We start from the raw sequence: 21,485 nt of genomic DNA, 5'->3' as shown, positions 1-21,485 counted from the left end.
AATGGGCTAGATGGAGCCCCTTCCCTCAAAGTGTATGTGCTGACAAAAATCCTAGAATCTGGACCAACTTCCTGCTTAGGCAAGACCCCTTACCCTCCTCACTGGTGTCTAACGCCAAACCATCATGCTTTAGGTTTAGTTAGTAAGAATTGTCCCAATAATAATCTCTTAAAAAGTCAAAGTAGTTTTGTATAGAGGTGACAGTACTCAGTATTTGCAAATCTGGTATTTAGAATATTTACAAATTTACAAATTCTTGGTGACATATTCTGCTCCAACTTGTAATGCACGCGCACTGGCTGCTCTGAGAAACTAGAAAACGTTAAGATTGAATTTAAATCAAGTATTTCATAAATCTTACAGGTGAATCCTAGCTCTGGTTGCTCGGCAACCTGACGGACTCTCCAGCGGGGACCAATTTGCCTCCCACACTTGACCATCTCTCCCCAGTGGTGGGACGCGGAGGCCTCATTGGCTCGCATCCCCCCTCGCTGGGCTCCGATTGGCCGGAGAACCTCTCACTCCGCTCCCGTTCGCTCTCGCCGTCTCTTGCCGCTGTGTCATTGGTAGGCCGGCTCTCGGGCCACCGCACGTCACTCTCTCACCCCACTACCTCGGCCCTCCGATTTTGTCCCCGCCCCTCCTCCCGCCCTTCCAGCCACGAGGGAAAACTCCAGCGAGTGCCCGCCTCTAGTTTCTCTCGGATTGGTGGAAGTTGGACTGGGGGCGGGCACTAACGGGCTACTCTGCCGGCCGCGATTGGCTGCTGAAGCCACTGTCCCGCCTCCCACCGGCTCCCGGCCGTGCCGGTGTCGGGTGGGTCAGCGGCTATAAAGCTGGTGGCTGAGGGGAGGCACCGCGTACTGCTCCTTCGTTGGTCGTTCCCATTCAGCGGCCACCGCCCGGTCATATTTGGGTAAGTGTCCCGCATGGAGGAGGAGAACTGGGCTGCTGAGGCCCCGCGGGCCGGGTGAGGGCCGGGCGGAGCCGGTGTCCTTGACTAGGCCCGAAGGAGCACTGGCTCCGTCCGGGTCAGGGCTGAGGCGTGGACCTGGCCCGGGAGGATGGGGCGCCGTGAGCTGTTGCCGTGCGGGGCCTCCCCTGCCAGGACCTGAGGACGACTGCCGCGGGTCTGAGGCGGGGCCAGGGCCACTGGTGTGGGCAGGCAAGTCGCAGACGGGAGAAGGCAAGAGGGCTTTGAGGGCTGGGGTTCTGATGACATAGTCAGCAGGAGCTGGAGGTGCCAGGGGAGTGGCTGTGACCACCTTGAGAGGATGGAGGCAGGGGGCACATGAAGGGGACGAGAAAGGAGCTGGGCTGCCAGGACGTTCCCGGAGCCTTGGCGTGAGGGTGGACGATGAAGAATGGAGATCACACTTGGATGGAGGTTAGTAGGTTGGCAAGGGGGTGTGTCCTCCTGCCACACATAGAGTTGCTGGTAGGAAGGGAGGTGGGCAGCATTACTCTTCCTCCCCAGCCCAGGTGCGAAAGTATTAGCAGTATTAACAGCTCTGATTTATCCTGGTTGAGTAGTTGGGCTCTTGACTGCTTGGATCTGTGCTTGCTTCAAATATCACAGGTTCTTGCCTCCCACCTGTCCGCCTCCATATTTTTAATGCTCGTTAAAAAACAAACGAAGAACAAAAAACGGTGTTCTGAAATAATACCCGTCTGTCCTGCTAACAGCTTCAGGACTAGGCTGACTTGATACGATGATGTAATGGGCAGGCACTCAGACAGTCTTCACACACAATAGGTTTTGGGTTAAGCCAAGGACATTTCAAAGCTAAGTATATGGAGTCTTTGAAAAGTGTGTGTCCTGCCTTGACCAGTGGTAGAGAAAGGATTATTCTGACTCTCTCTGGAGGAGAGATTTGGACAACAGGTAATATGAGGCAGTCCCTGTTTGTCATGCTTGCCCCGTGGCCTTGGTTTAGTGCATCACAGGCTTCTTTGCACACCTTTGCTGCAGCTCTTCCCACCTGCTGATGCTCTTGCCAACCTGCTGCAGTAGGATGATGTTTTCTGGCTGCTGCTACGTTAACATTTACTCTGTTTCAGGGATGAATCATGAAAAACAATGGCAAGATAAATGACAAAATTAGGACAAATGGAAGTGTTCCTATAGTTAACGGATGTTTCCTTCAGAGGTGGAGTTTGGACTTCTATTGCACAGATTCTGTTAGAAGGCAAATCGAAAGTCCTTAACGTGTATCTGTGCCACAAGGTTCTTTGCAGCTTGAGACATCTAAGCAGTTTGTGTTCTTTAGTTTTAAAATTTCAGTTGTTGTGTGGATAAGGAAGGCAGGGATAGCGTAACTTATGGGAGAATATAAAGATTGTCTGTTCTGTGGGTCTAACCTTTGTAGGTCTCTCTTTTCTAAGTGTGTAAATTTGCCCTTTAATCAGTTCTAGTTTAGTCAGTAACCCCAGAAGGTGTCTGCAATGGGGAGAGTTAAGTGGATATTATGTTTGGGGCCATAGAAGCCCATGTCATCCGTTAGGCTAATTATGGGCCCTGTTTCTGATTTTGTTTTGGGTTTTTTTTTTTTAAATATTCCTCCAGGGGCTTTTACACCTTGTTTCTCTTAACTGTGGGATTGGTTTTGAGATTTTAGGCAGCTTTTCTGCCAGAAAATACAAGACCCTGATATTGATATACTGTGTGTTTCCTAGGTACTGCAACATTATTTAAAATAGTAATCCAGTGGAACTGAATGTGGGGAGATACACTGGGACTGTGGATAGAGGAGCTTGATGGATTGTGTATCAGAATCTCTATTTAGTTTCATTTGGAAAGGAATTTAGAGTCCTATAATTTTATGTTGGATTATTAAAAAACCAAATATCATGGAAGGGTGTGATGTTTTTGTTTCTCAAAAAGGTGGTATAGATTAAAAACATGTTACCCAATCTAATGGTGGGGTGGTAGGACTCAATTCTTAATAATCTATTCATCCTAATGTTTGGCTTGTGGTGATGCTCACTTTCTGTCTGTTAACAGGGTAGTAAGACCAGTAGAAGAAAAGCTAATCTTTCAAAGCTCCCAGTCTTGATCTGCAGGGTGTGTGGTTAGGGATGTGTGCATGCGGAAATGATTGTAAGACTGACAAGTGTTCTCTTCTGATTCCTCTTGAATTCCTTATGTTTTCAGGGAACAGTGCAAACCTACCATTTGCTTTGAACAGCAGCAGTAGAAAGTCAATTTTTTTTCAACTTCTGGACACTATTTGGTGGTGCAGCTCATCTTGAAAGTGATAGCAAAAAGAATTTACTAATGAGAGCTGTTATGAGTCCTTGAAGCTAAAAGATTTGTCCTCTAATTATTACAATTGCAAATTCAGCACCTTAGAAAATGGCAAATGTGTGCCCTTTACTCCAAGGTCTTCAAAAGAATCAAAATACTGCCCTTCTCCCAACAGGAGTCTAGGAATCCAGTATGATTAAGAAGACTGCCCATAACTAGTTTTCCATTGTGAGTAGAATATGAGACTTTGGTGTTGGTGTGCATGACATGTGCTGTAGGAGTGCAGGGCCCTGATTAGAAAACTCTAGGAAGCCTTCCTGGAAGAGGTAGTTGAGAAGAGGACCTTGAAATACGAGCAGAATTTCTCATAAGCAGGCCAGTAACTCTGGGGGGAGGTAGAGATGTCCATGTTTTTTACTCAGGGAACTAGACCGGAGTTGTACAGGTGTGGTAGTTTTGCTTACTCGCTCCTAACAGAAAAGGTTGCCAGCTCATTTTCAGTCAAACAGGATTCCTTGCTTTCTTGGCAGGTAGCTGCTCTTTTACCCTGTACCAGAATGTATACTGGGTGAACAAGGGAGCCAGGAGGAGGAGTTAGATCACTGAATAGCCCCCTGGAGCAAGTTGGTTGGCCCTAGGTAGTCTCATTCTTCAGTTTTGCCAAACTCCAGATGCCTATATTTCAGCTCAGGATCTCCAAACACGCTTCCTGGTAACCTGCCCAGCCTCTCGCGGTCCATTAGCTGCTTCCTGACCCACGCTTCTTCCCTCCATCACTTGCGCTGAAAAGACCTGCTTTAGAAAAAGCTGACGACCTGCTTGTGACTTTGGCCGTGCTGTTGTAGTCAGCATAGAGAACCCTCCTTGCAACTGCAGAGAATGGAAAGCCTAATCCCTTTCTGAATGACTCTTCCCCACAGCAGCGTTTATTGTCTCCGTTTCCTTTCCTGGACTCCAGGCCTCTCTTTCTCCTGAGAGTTTAAGTAGCATGGCAGTCCTCTGAATCTTCCTTTTAATTCATGTCTTTCTTTGCTTTCTTTTGTTCCCACTCTCTTTCTCCCTCCCCGCCAATCCCTCTCTCCCTCCCGCTCTCCCCATGCCTTTTCCCCTCCCCAGTTTAAATAATCAAAATTGAAAGAGGGAATATTGACAGTTCAGGAGACATTTCCTGGATGAAGTAGTGTCAAATGCATATCCACACATGGTTTCAAGAAGAAATATTACTAAGTTATTTAGATAGTCTCAACATTTACGAGAAGAGGGAATTAGGTTTCTCCCCTGCTAGTGAGATTTGGTCCCCATGACATGCTTAATTTGCAGATTACAGAAAACATAATTTAAGGCAATAAAGAACAAAAATTAAATGGTTATTTTCTCAAAATGTATATATCATCCTGTAATCAAAGAGGGTTTTTGGAATATAAGAGTCTTATCTTTCCCCACAAAACTCAGGATCAATTTATGGAGGTCGGGAGAGTAAACTTACGAAGTAAAAGGAACTAAGTCTATAAACTCTTAAATGATCTAAGCGTATAAAAGATGTAAAGCTTTGCTAAACAGCATCTGAGAAAAGTCTCCAGTTAATCAGGCAAGGGCAGATGCTATATTTGCCACCTATTAGAGAGCAAAGGTAATTGTGTTTGTTAAACAGGAACTATTGTCTCAAGTAACAACCCTTCAAAACAGATGGGCTGAGGAAAATGCTCCAAAGTCATCTTCCCATATTGTTTACTACATAATTTAAATGATGATAAAGCTTAATGCTGCTTGGCCTTGATATCAAATATTTACCTTTTTATACAAGCACTATGGGGAAAATCACTTTCTAAGAGATTGGGGCAGGTGAAAGTGACCACGTTGCAAACGAGGAGCATAAAATTAAAAAATGAAGATAATCGGGTCTTGTGAGAAAGATAACATATTTTCCTTGAAAAACACTTAAGAGCTAGAATAACAGTCTGTATTGGTGCTTTATATCACAAAGCATTATTCACATATTTTATCTCCTTAACTGTCCTTCACAATGAGCCAGGAGGGCAGGTATTAGCTCCATTTTACAGATGAAGAAATTGAAGCTCAAAGAGGCACAAATTGTTGTTAAAGCCACCAGCTCCTAAGTGCAGAGCAAGCTCTTGAATGTGTAAGTCTCTTAACTCCAGAAATTTTGTTAGCCCAGTACAACTTATTTATATTCCTTTCCTCCAGTTCTTGAAAACCCAGATTTAGTGGGGGGTGGAATACTACCACTCTTCCAGTATCATACCTGGTTTAAAACCTACATCAGTGATAGGAACTACTTATGTCAGTTCATTACCAGGACTGAACCTACCACTGTAAGAGCTTAATGAAATAAAGGGGGAAAAGTTTTATAAGCTTCAAATACCATTTTTTCTAAGCAAAGCCAAATTTTGTTCTACATAATGTAATTGGACAAGGAAGTGTTTACTTTAGCTCATTTGAATTGGAGTCATTATTTGAATTTGGTGGTTTATGACTTTAAAAGAGGTTCTTATTTGAAATTCCTAGTGCCTGAAGGAGGAAACAGAGTGACAGACCTGGAGACTGCAGCTCTTTATCCCTCTCACAGGTATGGCATCCTGTCATGCTGCTAAAAGAAAGCGTTCCTTTCCAGTGGATGGGAAATTTAATTTTTATCCTAGGGCAAATAGCCATTTGTGTGCGCCACACATTCTTAAAACCCATTATAGGATTATATCTTATCTTTAAATATTAGTTACTGCCATAATGCTTCAGGAGACTAATTTTGTGTTTATTAGACTAATGTTTAAAATCTGGAAACTAATATTAACAATTAGTGTTTGCTCATAAAAGAAAAAATTTAGATAATAAAATGTAACCGTATAAACTGCTTAATAGGAAACAATAACAGATAAGCTTATGTGCCAATGGTGCTTTTTGAATTATAGCTTCAAAAGATATCTATCTGGGCTATGGATTAATGTTTATAATTGTGTAAGATTGGACAGTGGTTACAAATGGTTTTGAACCAATAATTTGGTTGCTGTTCCTTTCTCCTATTACCATGGAGCTCCTCTTACGATTCTGCTTTTTTATGCTTCAATTTTATGATTTCCTGTGGTTGTTACTGATTTTAGATTAGAAGAATAGTAAGATTTCATTGATTCAACATTTAGCTTCTACCATGCACCAAGTAGTGTGTAGGCTTCCATATTATCTTGCTTTGCCGACTCTGGAAATAGGACCTGGCGCTCCTTTTGTCCACCAGAGGGGGTGAGCTTTCACTTTAGGAGAACAGACATGAGTCTTCTGTTGGTACTTGTTGAAAGATAGCTTTCGAAGGTTCAGAGTTCTGTGGTAAAAGTGTACCTTTCTTCTCCATTGTAAAAATGAAATTTAAAAAGAAAATTTACGTCTTTTTATTGTAAATACAGAATTCCCAGTATCCTGCTCAGATTGTTTTTTAAGTTGTCAATACAGTGTTCTGAAAAATCATGAAGAATCTTTTTATCAGCAAAAGATTAAAAATATACACAGGTAATTTTCTAAACTGTCAGACTTTAAAACTGTATTTTTAGAAATTTTTTTGTGATCTAATTTAGAATAGTGAATTAACTGGAATATAATACTATAATGTGAACATTTCAGATCTTTAGCTTGCCTTTTTTTTTCTTTTTCTAATTTATATCTGGCTTGCTTCAGAGAGCATTTGAGAGGACAACGTAAGAGCACACACTTAATAGGACAGTTAAAAATAAATATTGTAGATCTCAAACTATATCAAACTTTCTGTTGTTTGAAATACTATGGAGGCAATTACTTCTCTGTATTAATTTTCCTGTCTTCCTTCTTTTCTCACTCTCCCTCAATTTCAACTAAAAGGTGAATATGTCAAATTAGATGATGTTTTATCAAGAATGCAATGAAAATACCTTGTCTGTCAAAACCCCTCAGGGAATGAGCAGTATTGACACAGTTCGACAATGTAAAATTTTTTTCCACACCAAGATCAGAATCATGATTCACTTTCAACTTGATAGGGGTGGGTTATTTTAGTTTAGCTACGTCCCCCCCCCCCCCCCATTTTCTCTCCAAGAGTCTTAAAACAACAGAATTATACCTTATTTAGTGAGTATAATATAATAAGAACTGGTCAGAGCTAGTTAGATTCTGCTAAATATGGATTAATTCTGGAATTAAAGCCTTGCTTCATGGCTTTTCATAAACTGGATTTCTACCTTCAGAAGATATGTATTTGTCCATTTTATTTCCAACAGCATAGCAAGCTGTTGGACCAGGCAGGGAAAATTAGTGTCCTCGACATGTTTAGAGCAATTTGAAGATTTGGAAAGAATATAAAGGGTAACCTTGTGGGAATGGCTGGGAGTTGGTTAATCCTACTGTCTCTGCTTTGGTGACTTAAAGGCCGTCTATGGGAGGGTTCTTACAAGCATAGGGACTGGTTTTTGTTTTTAACACCAGTTGTAGAGTTCTTTTCTGTGGACTGTGGAGAGGACTTCATTTAATTTTTCTATATACTTAGAAGCTGCCTAGCAACAGTCCCTTTATGTCTTCATTTCAACTTCAGTGAAGCAAAGTTTAGATTATCATAAAGTTGATGGGTTTGCATGGAAGAGGGGAAAGAGAACAAAGTACAGAAGTGCTTCTCTATTCACTTAGTGTATCTGACAGTGATTCTGTTGAGTAATAACACAGTGGAGGCTAGAAATCTGGGAGTCATCCGAAACGCTTCATTTTATTCCTACCATCACAATTTCTGCCAATTTTCTGCTTCCATATGTTTTTGAAGCTGTTTCTTTACTCTTCATGTAGTAATTGCTCTAGTTTATGACCTGTGTCTCATTGGACTTCTGTATCAGCTTCCTAACTCAGATCCATTCTCTACACAGCACCAGTGACTGTATAAAATGATGACTCTCACCCTTTTCTGACTGTAACCCTCAGTAAGAAATTCACTTTATGGGGGAGGGTATGGCTCAACTAGTAGAGTGCATGCTTAGCATGCACAAGGTCCTAGGTTCAATCCCTGGTACCTCCTCTAAAAATAAATAAGTAAATAAATAACCCTAATTAACTACTCCCACCAAAATATATATATATATTTAAAAAAAAGAGGAATCCACTTTATATTGCGACCCAGGACATTTGTGAATAATTGAAACAAAATTTTCATGAAAAAATTCTTGTATTTACCATGTGCCATGCAATCTGGTATTTTCTTTTATTTCATTTTTAAAAGATATTGTTTGCCACCCATTAAATTGATTCCAGAGTTGGAAAAACACTGATCTGAACACTAATATGACCATGTTATTGTTTAAAACTCTGGTGGCTTCTTACTGTTTTCATGATGAAGTTAAAGCTAGCATCAGCATATTAGAACCTTTGTGACCCGACCCTTAGCTAGTTCTCCTGACTTACTGCTTACCTGATCTACTCACTGGGCCCACATTTCACTTCAGCAAATTAGTATAACTTTTCACAGTTCCTTGTGGTGTACCTTTGTTTGTGCTGTCTGTCCTATGAAATCTTCTACCACCATCTGCTTCTGCAGAGCTTTACTGATTTCTCCTACTCTTCCTAAGATGCAGGTCAGGCATCAGTAACCAAGAAGCCTTTCTTCCCGCTCCTTCCCCTGTCTGGGTTAGGTGGTTCTCCATAACAGAGCATGACTGTCTCTGTTGTCTCACTTTTATTATTATGTGTTTGTAGCTTACCATCCCACAGGACAGGGAATATTTGAAAGGGCAAGGATTATCTCCTATTAAACTTATCCCAAATGTTTGGCATGTAACATGTTGTCATTGTTTGGATAAATGAAAGAAATGAGTAAGAATGTTGTATGTAGAAGGAAGATTCAACTGGTATCCTTTAAGACCTTTAATGCAGATTTTGTGATTATTTCTAGGCGCTTATTTTTCAGGTTTTAATATACTCATATCTTGATGACCTATAGGCTAAGGGGAGATTTCATGATTTAAGGACAGCTTCTCTGCCTTAGATATTTTTCTTAAGATACCAATAATTAACAACTCACTATGGCAATCATCTGTAATTTCATTATACCTAATACTACACCAGATTCTGCAGAGGGGCAGAGGACAAACAACGTAATACAGGGTTTGCCTTTCGTCAGTGGCAGCAGCAGTGGGAGCGAGGGGCTCTGGCTCAGCAGTGGAGGTGCTGGTACTGGGGGCTCCAACGGCCTCAGTTGAGAGTGTGAGCCCATGGCGTCTGAGTAACCACTTTACGCCTTTGTGCTCCTCTAGCCTGGCCGACAAGTTTATAACCACTTCCCTGTGTTAAATTCTCCTCTTTTAGAAATATCTAGAGTAGTTTTTTTCTGATTAATACAACCTCAAAAGGCTCTGATAGGTTATTTGACTTGCCCAAAGACACATAGCAACAGTCCTGAGTGGCTAGCATGAGTGGCTAGCACATATTTTTTACTGTTGGTAAATGAATCTAGACACTACGGAAAATTTAATGTTGGCAACAGTCCACCTTTTTTAGTGCTTTACTCATATGTGGAATCTTAAAAAAAAAGACGTCAAATGAACTTAAATATTAAACAGAAACAGACTCATAGACATAGAATACAAACTTGTGGTTGCTGGGGGGATGGGGGTGGGAAGGGACAGACTGGGAATATGAAATTGGTAGATACTGACAGGTATATATAGAATAGATAAACAAGTTTATACTGTATAGCACAGGGAAATATATACAAGATCTTGTGGTAGCTCACGGTGAAAAAGAATGTGAAAATGAATATATGTATATTCATGTATGACTGAAAAATTGTGCTCTACACTGGAAATTGACACAACATTGTAAACTGACTATAACTCAATTAAAAAAAAAGGAATAGGTGGTTTTAAGAGGTGTTATCTAAGATGCCACACAAATAGTATGTGGCTTACCTGTTTTCAAATCAGCTCAGATTTAGGAGCTAAGTGATGATACCTTGTGGCTTTATAATCATTTATCACCTATACAATAGCTATAGAAAGTATAGAATATTGGTATTTGACCCAAGGCGGGTCTGGGAATTTGTTGTCTTTTCTTAAAATTTTAATCATTTGGGTTCTGGGTTGGGGGTTCTTTGGAAGGGTAGGATTATAATAGCAGGAGTCTTGTATAGATTGGCTTGATAGACTCCTGTAGTATGGTTTTCCTACTTACTGGGATTGTTAGATCAATGAAGAATGCAATATTGTTTGAGCTAACAGTCTTAGAGTCCCATAAAGTCAGTAGCTGTGCATAGTCAATATACTTGTGGTGAATGAATGACTTATTTAAACTTTTTGAGCATCCAGGAATAGCTCAAGTACTTGAATTTTGATTTGTGGGCCATATTACTATATTGTCATTGTATTTTATCTTATAGTTCTTTACAACATATAAGAACCTTAACTGAGTTTTCTTTACCTCTAATAATCATATTTTAAGTCTAAAGATAACTGGTTTTGAATGAAGTTCAAGCCTTTCTAAAAGATAATTTTAAATAATAGTAGTCCATTCATACTATAATTGCTACTTCCACATATTAAAATTGACTGCCCTAAGTAAAATACGCTAAACTTAGAAATTAAACTAATATTTCAGGTGATAATTGAACTCTCAATGATGATTTTTCAAGTTTGAACTTGACAATCTGTAACCTATAACCTAAAACAATGTTTTTTTCCTGTTTTTCTTTCTAAAGTTCTTTCATCATGCCTGGGTCACTTCCTTTGAATGCAGAAGCCTGCTGGCCAAAAGATGTGGGAATTGTTGCCCTTGAGATCTATTTTCCTTCTCAATATGTTGATCAAGCAGAGTTGGAAAAATACGATGGTGTAGATGCTGGAAAGTATACTATTGGCTTGGGCCAGGCCAAGATGGGCTTCTGCACGGATAGAGAAGATATCAACTCTCTTTGCATGACTGTGGTTCAGAATCTTATGGAGAGAAATAGCCTTTCTTATGATTGCATTGGGCGGCTAGAAGTTGGAACAGAGACGATCATCGACAAATCAAAGTCAGTGAAGACTAATCTGATGCAGCTCTTTGAGGAGTCTGGGAATACAGACATAGAAGGGATAGACACGACTAATGCGTGCTATGGAGGCACAGCTGCTGTCTTCAATGCTGTCAACTGGATCGAGTCCAGCTCTTGGGATGGTATGTTACACGTTATTCCAAAGAAACTCTTCTTGCAGATGAATTAGGCCCAAATGACCTTTTAATTAATGCCATATGCAGACTTACCAGTTATGCTTGTTTGAATATGTTCAGAAAGATAGCTGTGACTTTCAGTTTATCTGAATTATGAACTGGTTGTCTTTATCATGTAGGACAAAATTATCAAAATTCAGTCAGAGTATTTTTTTCTTTACCAAAGATAGGGAAAGGATATTCTGGGAAAATATAACAGATTCAGTTTATATGTATGATATTTAAAGCGTTGCTCACCTTCTTGTATACTAACAAAAAAATATTTTTCAGGACGGTATGCCCTGGTAGTTGCAGGGGATATTGCTGTATATGCCACAGGAAATGCTAGACCTACGGGTGGAGTTGGAGCTGTTGCTATGCTAATTGGGCCAAATGCTCCTTTAATTTTTGAACGAGGTGAGTGTTTGAGGAAGTATTTTTTTTTAATTGCACGATATGCTGAGAAATTTGAAAATAAAAATAGAAACTAGTTCTCGGTCAGTGTTCATTAAACGCAGGCACTGCCTGCTAAGTGCGTTACGTTTGTTCTTGTATTTCGGCTTCATAGCAGTTGTACAAGGTAAGTGATGTCACCCCCATTTCACAGGGGAGTAAAATGGGTTGAAGTAGGGTTTAGGTAATAACTGGAAGAAGTAACTTGCCCTTGGTTGTACAGTGATTTATTTTTTCCTGTTCAGTAGAGCAATTGTGATCTCCCAGTTAGGTGTGTGAAACTTGCATGAGATGTTGTCTATCAAAGGAGTCTTAGGTCTGTCCGTGGCTACTGTTAGGTTTCCATTACATATTGGTTTCACCTTGTGATTTCTATTCTGCAAGTAGTGGGTTGACTAGATTTAAGCAAAGTTCCCAGATAATGCAATATGCTTATTAATGTAAATCGAGAAGCAGAAATACATGGACATCTTCCTTTTTTGTTCTAATAGGACTTCGTGGAACACATATGCAACATGCCTATGACTTTTACAAGCCTGATATGCTGTCTGAATATCCTATAGTAGATGGAAAACTCTCCATACAGTGTTACCTCAGTGCATTAGACCGCTGCTATTCTGTCTACCGCAAGAAGATCCATGCCCGGTGGCAGAAAGGTAGGTTTTATCTCCTTTCCTTGGTTTTGGTATCTGTTGAGGGCAGTGTAACTGAGTGTCTCTAGTGAGAAACTGCTTTGTGGGCATCCCTCATTAGTGTCCTTTAACCATTTCTTCCTCACCCACCAAACAGCAGTTTTCCCATAGTTTCTGGGACTGTGTTATTTAGGAGAACAGGTAAGCTTTGGAAATGAGGTATATTTCTGTAGAAATACTTAGGTTGAATTACCCCTAGTGAGAAAATTAAAAGTAGGCAAAAAGAAAATAACTTGAATTTTGTTCCTATTCTGAGAGAAGTATTTTCACAAGGTTTTAATTTATAGCTGTGATCCAGAGAGTAAATTACTGAAGTGATCCCCCTCCCCTCATGGTCTGTTTGCATCAGACCTGTCAATTCATACTTGCTTTTTTAGTGTCATCATCAATCTCCATGTTTAACTCTGAGAATGTTTTCGAGATACTAAAAAGGACAGTATTTGAATTAATGCTATTAAAACACACAGTATCGTATAAAGTATGCTTTTTCCATCATCCAACTTTGCTTTATAGAGGTTTTAAGAGAGGGTTATTCAATAACACATGTTAGGAAACATAATGGCTCTGGATAAGAAGCATTCTTGCAGTATGTAAAATGTACTGTTTAGTACAGTACATTTAAAATGTACTGTTTAAAACAGTACAGTAATTTTCTGTCTTTTTATCGGGATGCACAGTAAGAAGTGCACTTTACATTTTATGTGCAGTTAAACTGAAACAGAAGGGTCCTGAAATTACCTGCCCATGTTGCGGGTTATGCAGTTTGCTGTTTTCTACTCTACTGTTTCATTTAAAAATATGTACTTGCCCTGACCCACTAAACTGATTACACAACCCATTAATGGGTTCTATCTCTGGATGTCTTTTTGATAAGCATTTTAAACCATAGAAATACTTCATTATACAGAGTATTTTTTGTTGCTGCTTAAAGATACTAAAGCATCCTAGTCCTGTTCTAAAATCAAACTTTAAAAGTTAGTGGCTTAAATGAATTTCATAATTTATTTGGGTTTCTCTTTCAGAGGGAAATGATAAAGATTTCACCTTGAATGACTTTGGTTTCATGATCTTCCACTCACCCTATTGTAAACTGGTTCAGAAATCTCTAGCACGGATGTTGCTGAATGACTTCCTTAATGACCAGAACAGAGATAAAAATAGTATCTATAGTGGCCTAGAAGCCTTTGGGTAAGAGGAGTTAAGATTTTTTTTTCCTTCTTTGTGAGAGTGTTTTTTATATGTTAGACCACTGTTTGTACAGACGTGAAAATTTTAGAGTCAAAAGTAAGCATCTTGTCTAACCTATTTATCTCATCAGTGAGTCCCAGAAAGTGGTAGCTTACCTACATGATTCTTTAGTCATTTCTACCCAGATTTTCTGATTCCCTCCTTTTAGATCCATTCCCTTTGTCACCAGGATACTGCAGCCCCACAGTGCCTCTATTTATACGACAGCCTCTTAGCTCTTTCCTCAGCCTCTCCCGAGCCCCGTGCCCGTGTCAACCCTGCATTCAGCCACTGCTGAAGCCTACATTTATACTCCTTCCATACTTTCCCCACTTTTAGGGCTCCTTAGCATGCTGTGCCTGTTAAAGTCATTGTTTCTTCTTTCCTGTGTCCCTTCTCTATCTGATAAAATTCTGTTCAACTTTTTAAGACTTGGCTCCTGTAATATCATGATTTTTCTAACTAAATAGACATTATTGTGGACTTGAAATAGTAGTATAGTGTTTGATGATGACAGATCTTTAGTGGATAATTAGCCTATTAGAATTGACTTGTCTTAACTTGATTATAAAAAACTTTCAGGAAAAAAGATCATATGTGTACAACTGTTACGTCTTTCCTAGCAATTAACTGCTACTTGGCTTTTAATAAATGGGAAAACAAATTATATACATTTATGGTTAGAATATTAGTTAGGTCCACTAAGTAAAGAATAAAAATGTAGCCTTTGAGCACTGTAAGATTGTCTTTTTTCTAAATCTTTCAGGGATGTTAAATTAGAAGATACCTACTTTGATAGAGATGTGGAAAAGGCATTTATGAAGGCTAGTTCAGAACTCTTTAATCAGAAAACAAAGGCATCTTTGCTTGTGTCAAATCAAAATGGAAATATGTATACATCTTCAGTATATGGTTCCCTTGCTTCTATTCTTGCACAGTGAGTATAAATTTCAGCGGCTTACTCCCCTTGTTTGGAGATGTAGATTTCAAAGACCAGATCTGGTGTTGGGCATGTTGGTGGCAGGCTGCAGAATGATATTTTATTTCCAGGTTCTCTAGCCTATTGTCTGTTGACTTGAAGAACATACGGGGTGAGGCTACAGTTATTCCAGAGTATTTAATTTTATACTAGCTTTCCTGGCTGCTGTTCTCATGGTCTTACTATTCTTGACCTACAGTTGAACCGTAAATCCCCAGTTGACAAACTACCTTATTTTATGGCAAAACTTTCATACACCCATCATTCCCAGAGAGATGAGAACTCTTGTTTTCAGTCTGCTTACTGTAATAGTCAAGCTATAGGTTAGATCCCTGGGCTTGAGATGAATTTTATTCCAACTGATGGTTTTCCACCCATTGTAGAAGGATCAGTTGAACTTTTTAATAGCTTTTTCTCCTCCTGCACAGGTACTCACCTCAGCAGCTGGCGGGAAAGAGGATTGGCGTGTTCTCTTATGGCTCTGGTTTGGCTGCCACCCTGTACTCCCTCAAAGTTACACAAGATGCCACGCCAGGTAAATGCTGAGTCTTTCAGTAACAGTGTCTTGATAACTTACTGTGGTAAGGTTGACTGAGCAGGCTTCTCAAGTGAGCACTTGAATCTGTCCTGTAGTTCATTACAACATTTTAATCTTCATGCTTCTTTCAATGTACTCTTTAAAAATCTGCCTTAACTGGATAAAGGGCAGGATTATGTCTCAGTCAGAATGTCTTGTTTCCCTCCTTCCAAGTCAGAAAAAATACATAATCAGCTTAATTTTTTTTTATGGCATAGTGCTTGACTTTACCGTCTTTGGCAAGTAATTTTATTTTATCATTTATCTCATTTTTTAAGCATGTGTAGCCAGGGAATGTAGGTAGGGAAAGGAAGCAAATCAGTTTAACGCAGGCAGCTTTTGAGACTTCGCACTGATGACCGAGTCTGATCCTGAGTGAATAATACCAAGTCATTTCTTGTTGGTTTGGTTGTTTACTAAGTTACCTAATGTTTATAGGGTATGGTCTTGGCTGTACTTAAGGACAATCTGGTGCCTTCCCTGAGCAGGAAGAAGCAATATGGAGAAAAACTGGTGGAAGACTTGACATTACTCTAAAACTATTATGTTATTTATAGTTTCAAATCCCAGCTACTTCCTAACTTGTCTACTGGCTGATACTGAACAGACGTACAATCAGAGGTCATAGGAAGCTGTGCCAAATAAATAACATCTTATCTTTTAACTAAAACAATAGCCAGTAGTTCTAAAAGGAATGAAGTTGTTTTTCCATTTGGCAATGTTTTGTTTAGGCTTTGAGGCATGCTATTTTTAGTCTTTTAATGTTGGAATTATTTACTATTTTAGGGTCTGCTCTTGATAAAATAATAGCAAGTTTATGTGATCTCAAATCAAGGCTTGACTCAAGAACTTGTGTGGCACCAGATGTCTTTGCTGAAAACATGAAGCTCAGAGAAGACACTCATCACTTGGGTAAAAAGATTAAATTGTTAATATACACCCAAAAGCCTGTTGAAGGGCTATAATAATATTAAACATGTTACATATAAGATAAGGATGTCCAGATATCTATTCAGTACATACCTGATGTTGGTGCAAATTGTAGGGAATATGCAACTTCTTTAGTTTTATTACCAGATGAGTTGTATGTCATGACTAATTTTTCATATTCTCTGCCTTTTCTTTAGGCAACTATATTCCCCAGAGTTCAGTTGATTCGCTCTTTGAAGGAACGTGGTACCTAGTTCGAGTGGATGAAAAGCACAGAAGGACTTACGCTCGGCGCCCCTCTCTGAATGATGACACTTTGGATGAAGGGGTAGGACTCGTGCATTCAAGCACAGCAGCTGAGGTAGATACAGCTCATTGTGTTTGGTCTTGGGCATTGACAGGGTAGGGAATTTCCATCCCCAGATCCCAGGGCTTTGGGGACCTAACTGAGATTCAGCATCTTAAAGGAATGTCAGTAAAGCAGAGTAATTCAGAGCCGGGACTCTGAGATGAGATTGCAGCTGTGCCATTTTCCAATTATATAAAGTGGCTTGCATTTAAATTAGGATTTTTAAAGTGCACCGTAAATATTAGGTTTTATTAATAATACTAGAATTTAAAGGAAAATGGATCTGGAGAGAAGGCTCACTTGTGGTATGTGTCTTGGTGAGAGATGAAGTAGAGGCAGCGGCTCATTAAGCCCCTCACATCTCTTCTCTCAGGGCATTCGTTGTCTAACCTGTCTCCAGGTTGTCAGGAAGGAGCACTAATAGCTGTGATACAAATTCTATTACGTGCCGGCCACTTTTTACCTTTTCTAACTTAATCCTTATCAAAACTACCCTGAGGTAAGTGATACTTTGCCCATTTTAGAGATGAGGCTCAAAGAAGTTAAATGACTTGATCAGGATTCTTGATGGCTTAAGCCAGGCTTCAAACTGAGAACTTAAAAACCTTAAAGTTATTTATCTTATCTACTGATCACAAACTTGCTAACTGAATAGTCCTGCTTCTTGGGGTAACAAGTTAAGCCATAAGTGTTTGAGTTGCAAATGCAAGACATAAGAAGTACTGTGTATGGTGGGTCTCTGTGGCCTTGCGCTCTCTTGCTACAGGGATAATAATATATAAGCTCAGCATAAGGTAAAGAATTGATACATAGTTCCCTCCATGAAAGGTTATACAGAATGTATATTTAGCATAAACCTCTCCAAAGTTGTCCTCTCTCAGTTTTTCTATTAGAACTTGAATTAGCACCATGACTCTTCCTGAAAGATCCATAAGAGGCAACGACTTTTTTCTTTCGATTTTAGCATATTCCAAGTCCTGCTAAGAAAGTGCCAAGACTCCCTGCAACAGCAGCAGAACCAGAAGCAGCTGTCATCAGTAACGGGGAGCACTGAGATACTCCCATGAGGTGGAAGACGTCAGCGTGGGGCTGGGTTGGGGGATCTATGGGAACAGTTGCAGGATGGGATGTCTGGGGACAATTTTAGAGGATTACATGTTGCTTAAATTTTTATGTGACTGACATGGAGCCTGGAAAACTATCGTGTTCTCGGGAAAGTCTCTTTGCTCAATTTGCTAATAACACGCTTCCTATTGTGGTCTAGCCAGCGCTTAATGTACACGAATGATGTTAAGGGCTCTGTAAAACTTCATACCTCTCTGGCCATTTGTATGCATGAAGCTTAATTTTTAAATGTGGTGTGATGAATCGTGTGCTTCTGGCAAAAAAAAGCAGAAGTACTTGTCTCTAATTTTAATTTTTTTTTAACATGTAAGAATTTTATACTTTGAACAAACAAGATTACTGAAAGTTCCTATGGTTTTTGAAAAAAGTTTCTAGTTTAGGGAATATGGTCTTAATGTGATATGCACGAACTCTGTTTGAAAATGGCAAGACAAACATACTCTTTTTCTAAAATTTATAAATTCTGAAGAGAGAGAACAGTTGGGGATGGTAACACTGGTTCTGGAAACTGTTGCTTTTAATCCAGGCCAGTAGTGACTTCTGAGAACAGAGAGATGCTAGCATTGAGCAGATGTCTGTTACAGAAAACACGGTACCTTTGGGAACTGTGGATGTAGCTCTAGGTCTGCTCCTGACTCATTTCAAGGTGTATTTTGCTGAATAACATTGAGATGTTATTGGAGCTGTATATGAGGAAGTTTGTTGTTGCAGTCCTTCTTTGCACCTTTTGAAGCATAAACAAAACATTTTTCTGGCTGCCTTTTAAAAATTTTAAACAAAAGGAAGGATAGGGGCAGGGCATTATTAGGTTATTTCTGATGCCTAAGTATTATAAATTCAGCTTAAAGACTGACAAGCTAAATTCATGTTGTAAGTATTCTTTTCTTTTTTTGTTTTTGTATCTGTTCAATGAAGATTAAAAGGTACAACCCAAGTTTTTACGTAGTATGACCAGCCAAAAAGTATTCCGCTTCAAGGTCTGGAGGTAGGATTCATAAAGCATTTTCTTAGACTTTCATCTTAGAAAAACCAACAAAAACTATCACATGGGATGAATAAGATGATTGATTAGACAGTTTTGTAGATCTTTCTGGTGCTGATCTATGACATGAGCCTTATAGATTGTAAAATAGAGATAGTTGGAACTAATGTACAGAATTAAATTTTTTTAAACTTTATTTGCTGTTAAATTCTGTGAAGTTTCAGTTATCTAAAATAAACTTCCACAAATATGAAATGAAATGTTTCAGATTGCGAGGTAATCTGTAATGTAGTGTTTGTAAAATAATCTTTGTCTAATATTAACTGGTGGTGTTTTGTACAGTCATAATTTGTTAAAATGACTTCATTTTAACATCTACTGATGTAGATTAATAATGTAAGCTCAGATTTAAAGATTGATGGGAAAATGGTGCATGTAATACTTTTGCAAGTATTGGGAGTTTGGTATGTTTTGAAGAGAGTAATTTAACTTTTGGGTGTCAGGAAATGGGTTTTCTCACAGTCCATTGCCGGCAATGGGCAGACCTAGTAATACTGGCACAGAGCATTAACCATACACCTTATTAACAGTGAGGTGAATAACTTTGAATAAAGTTTTAGAGAAATATTTCAGATATTTGAGTATTCTTTTTCCCTCCTGATTTAATAGTTTAAGCAAGGAATCAGCTAATAGTGTATTTTAAAATATAGGCATTCATTTCATTCCGGTTCATTAATTCACTAACTCATTCATTCATCATTCAACAGAAATTCGAAAACCTGATGTGAACAAGGTACTCTGCCTAAGTCAGAAATAAAGATTTACAAGATATGGTCTTGCCGTGAAGGAGCTATTTGTCTAGTATGAAGGAATTTATATGGATAATTTATTCTTATACTTCAAACATAGAAATTAATTCACAAGTTGAGTGGTAAGCATGTATAAATTTTGCCATAAATATTTGTGAAGAGAGTTGCTGTGTTTTCCTAAAAGCAACCTAAGATAAAGAGTTGGCAATTAAACATTAAAAGCAAGTTTTATAGCCAATATAGAACTGCCTAAATCATCTTGCGCCTCCAGCCTAAGGGTCACAGGGCACTGGTGCTCCCAGAGGTTTTACAGAGAGAATTTTTGCATTGGCAGTAATATTGGACTAGATAATCTCAGTCCCTATCAGCTCTTAGGATTGTATGAATTAGGAATTAAACCAGATTTTCTGGTACTGATCAGCTATTTTATCATGATGTCATGTCTAGATTCAATACTGAGTAATAATTTCTTTTCTGGGCCAGTCTCCTATTTCTCTGGGTCACTTAGAAGATGAGGCCAATGTGCTCTAATTCTGCAATTCTAGGAATTCTAGATCCAAATTCTGCAATTTAATTCTAGGATCCTAATTAATACGGCTTTAACAATTCTATCCCTCCCCTTCTCCTTTTTGGAATTTGTGCACTTTTTTTTCCTCCACCTTCTGGGTTTTGTTTATTTTATGAACAGTCATGAATATATAAGATTAACACTGGGCAGAAATCAAACAGTTGCAAACAGCTACTTTTGACCCTCCTGTGATTTAGTTAAAAACACTTCATCTCTTATCTGCTGTTTGAGTTGTTCTGAAACACTATGAAGTGGAAGTTGGGAGAGCAAGGAATATAACAAGATCTTCAAACAATTTAGAGCTATGTAATCTTGACATAAAGGTAAACACTTAAATTTCTAGCAGCTGCTCTTAATTAAATCATAGTTTCCAATTTTTGTCCTAATTGATGGTGGAAGGAAATAATTGACCTGTGACTTTTTTCCCTCAAATTATTACAAAGGCAGTACTGTGGTGCTAAAGATTATGAATACCAATCCTCAGGAAGTTTATGTATCATCAGGGCTCAGGCTTATAATAATAAATGCATTTTCATTTTAAATGTTTAGAAGTAAAAAACAAGGAATTCATCTTTTACTTTTGGCTTATTTTATCAATGTGCAGGTATCTATAGTAAAAATAATAAAAGGGTTTTGAACTAATTTTGCAAAAGCTTCCCTTTGCCTCCAGGTCTTTTTATATGCTATTAAACTAGCACCACCAACCCATCTTAGCAAAATCTTGTTGATCTTTGGGGTCTCAGCTCAAGATTTGCTTCCTCCCTGAAGGCTATCTGGACTACCTTACTCAGTAGTAAGCAATTCTCACCATATGTATCAAATTCCTTACTGGCTTGCAAAGTGCTGTGAGATCTAACTTTGCCTGCTTGAGCTCAGCACTACACCCACAAAGGCTTACTATGTTTTCATCCACCCTATCTTTGTTCCTCTAACGTGCCAAGTTTATTGCAGCCTTAGAGCCTTTGATCTGATCTATGCATCAGAAACCTTGGGCCCCACATCAGTCCTCTGCCTGCCTTATTCTCTAGCCACAGTAGTGGCAACTGCATACAGTCTTTGACCAGGATCTCAGAGACTGATGGCACCTCCCTCTGGATTCCTGCTACCTTCGCCTCGCTTTCTTCTCACCGTGATGCAGGATTCCCACAGGAGTCATCTGGTACTCGAAATTGCATAGCCCAGGAGTGCAGAGAAGTTAAGTTCCCATGAGGCCACCCTTAACCAAGAATGGACCCTTCCTTACTTGCTGGTAGATAAATGCTTCCTCCTTTCCCTCCCCCGGGCAGACACTTCTGAGAAGTACTCCAGAAGTTGCCTCAGAAGATCCTGCAGCATCAACTACCAGTTG

At 39.2% G+C, this 21,485-nt stretch overlaps 1 protein-coding gene across 3 annotated transcripts; it reads left to right on the top strand.

The window, feature by feature from the left end:
* The first annotated feature begins 763 nt into the window (after positions 1–763).
* On the top strand, positions 764–19,387 carry HMGCS1 (3-hydroxy-3-methylglutaryl-CoA synthase 1). Of its 3 annotated transcripts, none has more exons than XM_010966319.3 (11): positions 774–916; positions 5,774–5,834; positions 10,956–11,413; positions 11,738–11,863; positions 12,391–12,555; positions 13,614–13,779; positions 14,585–14,755; positions 15,226–15,332; positions 16,161–16,286; positions 16,502–16,665; positions 17,618–19,387. In XM_010966319.3, the coding sequence occupies exons 3-11, from the start codon at positions 10,966–10,968 to the stop codon at positions 17,705–17,707; spliced, it is 1,563 nt and encodes a 520-aa protein (XP_010964621.1). In that variant the 5' UTR covers positions 774–916; positions 5,774–5,834; positions 10,956–10,965; the 3' UTR covers positions 17,708–19,387. The 3 variants fall into 3 exon arrangements, with proteins under 3 accessions (XP_010964622.1, XP_010964621.1, XP_010964620.1); XM_010966318.3 differs by lacking the exon at positions 774–916 and adding an exon at positions 5,314–5,387; XM_010966320.3 differs by lacking the exon at positions 5,774–5,834 and having other exon boundaries at positions 764–916.
* The last annotated feature ends 2,098 nt before the right edge of the window (positions 19,388–21,485 follow it).

The sequence above is a fragment of the Camelus bactrianus genome, chromosome 3, assembly GCF_048773025.1.
Source record: "Camelus bactrianus isolate YW-2024 breed Bactrian camel chromosome 3, ASM4877302v1, whole genome shotgun sequence".
Classification (NCBI taxonomy): domain Eukaryota; kingdom Metazoa; phylum Chordata; class Mammalia; order Artiodactyla; family Camelidae; genus Camelus; species Camelus bactrianus.
Note: the sequence above shows the minus strand (reverse complement) of the source record. Positions and strands in the feature narration are given on the sequence as shown.

Bases quoted from the DNA above. Each gene is read 5' to 3' on its own strand.
- HMGCS1 (XM_010966318.3), top strand. The intron at 15,333-16,160 runs GTAAATGCTGAG...TTACTATTTTAG, and splicing joins TACACAAGATGCCACGCCAG to GGTCTGCTCTTGATAAAATA. The intron at 16,287-16,501 runs GTAAAAAGATTA...CCTTTTCTTTAG, and splicing joins AGAAGACACTCATCACTTGG to GCAACTATATTCCCCAGAGT.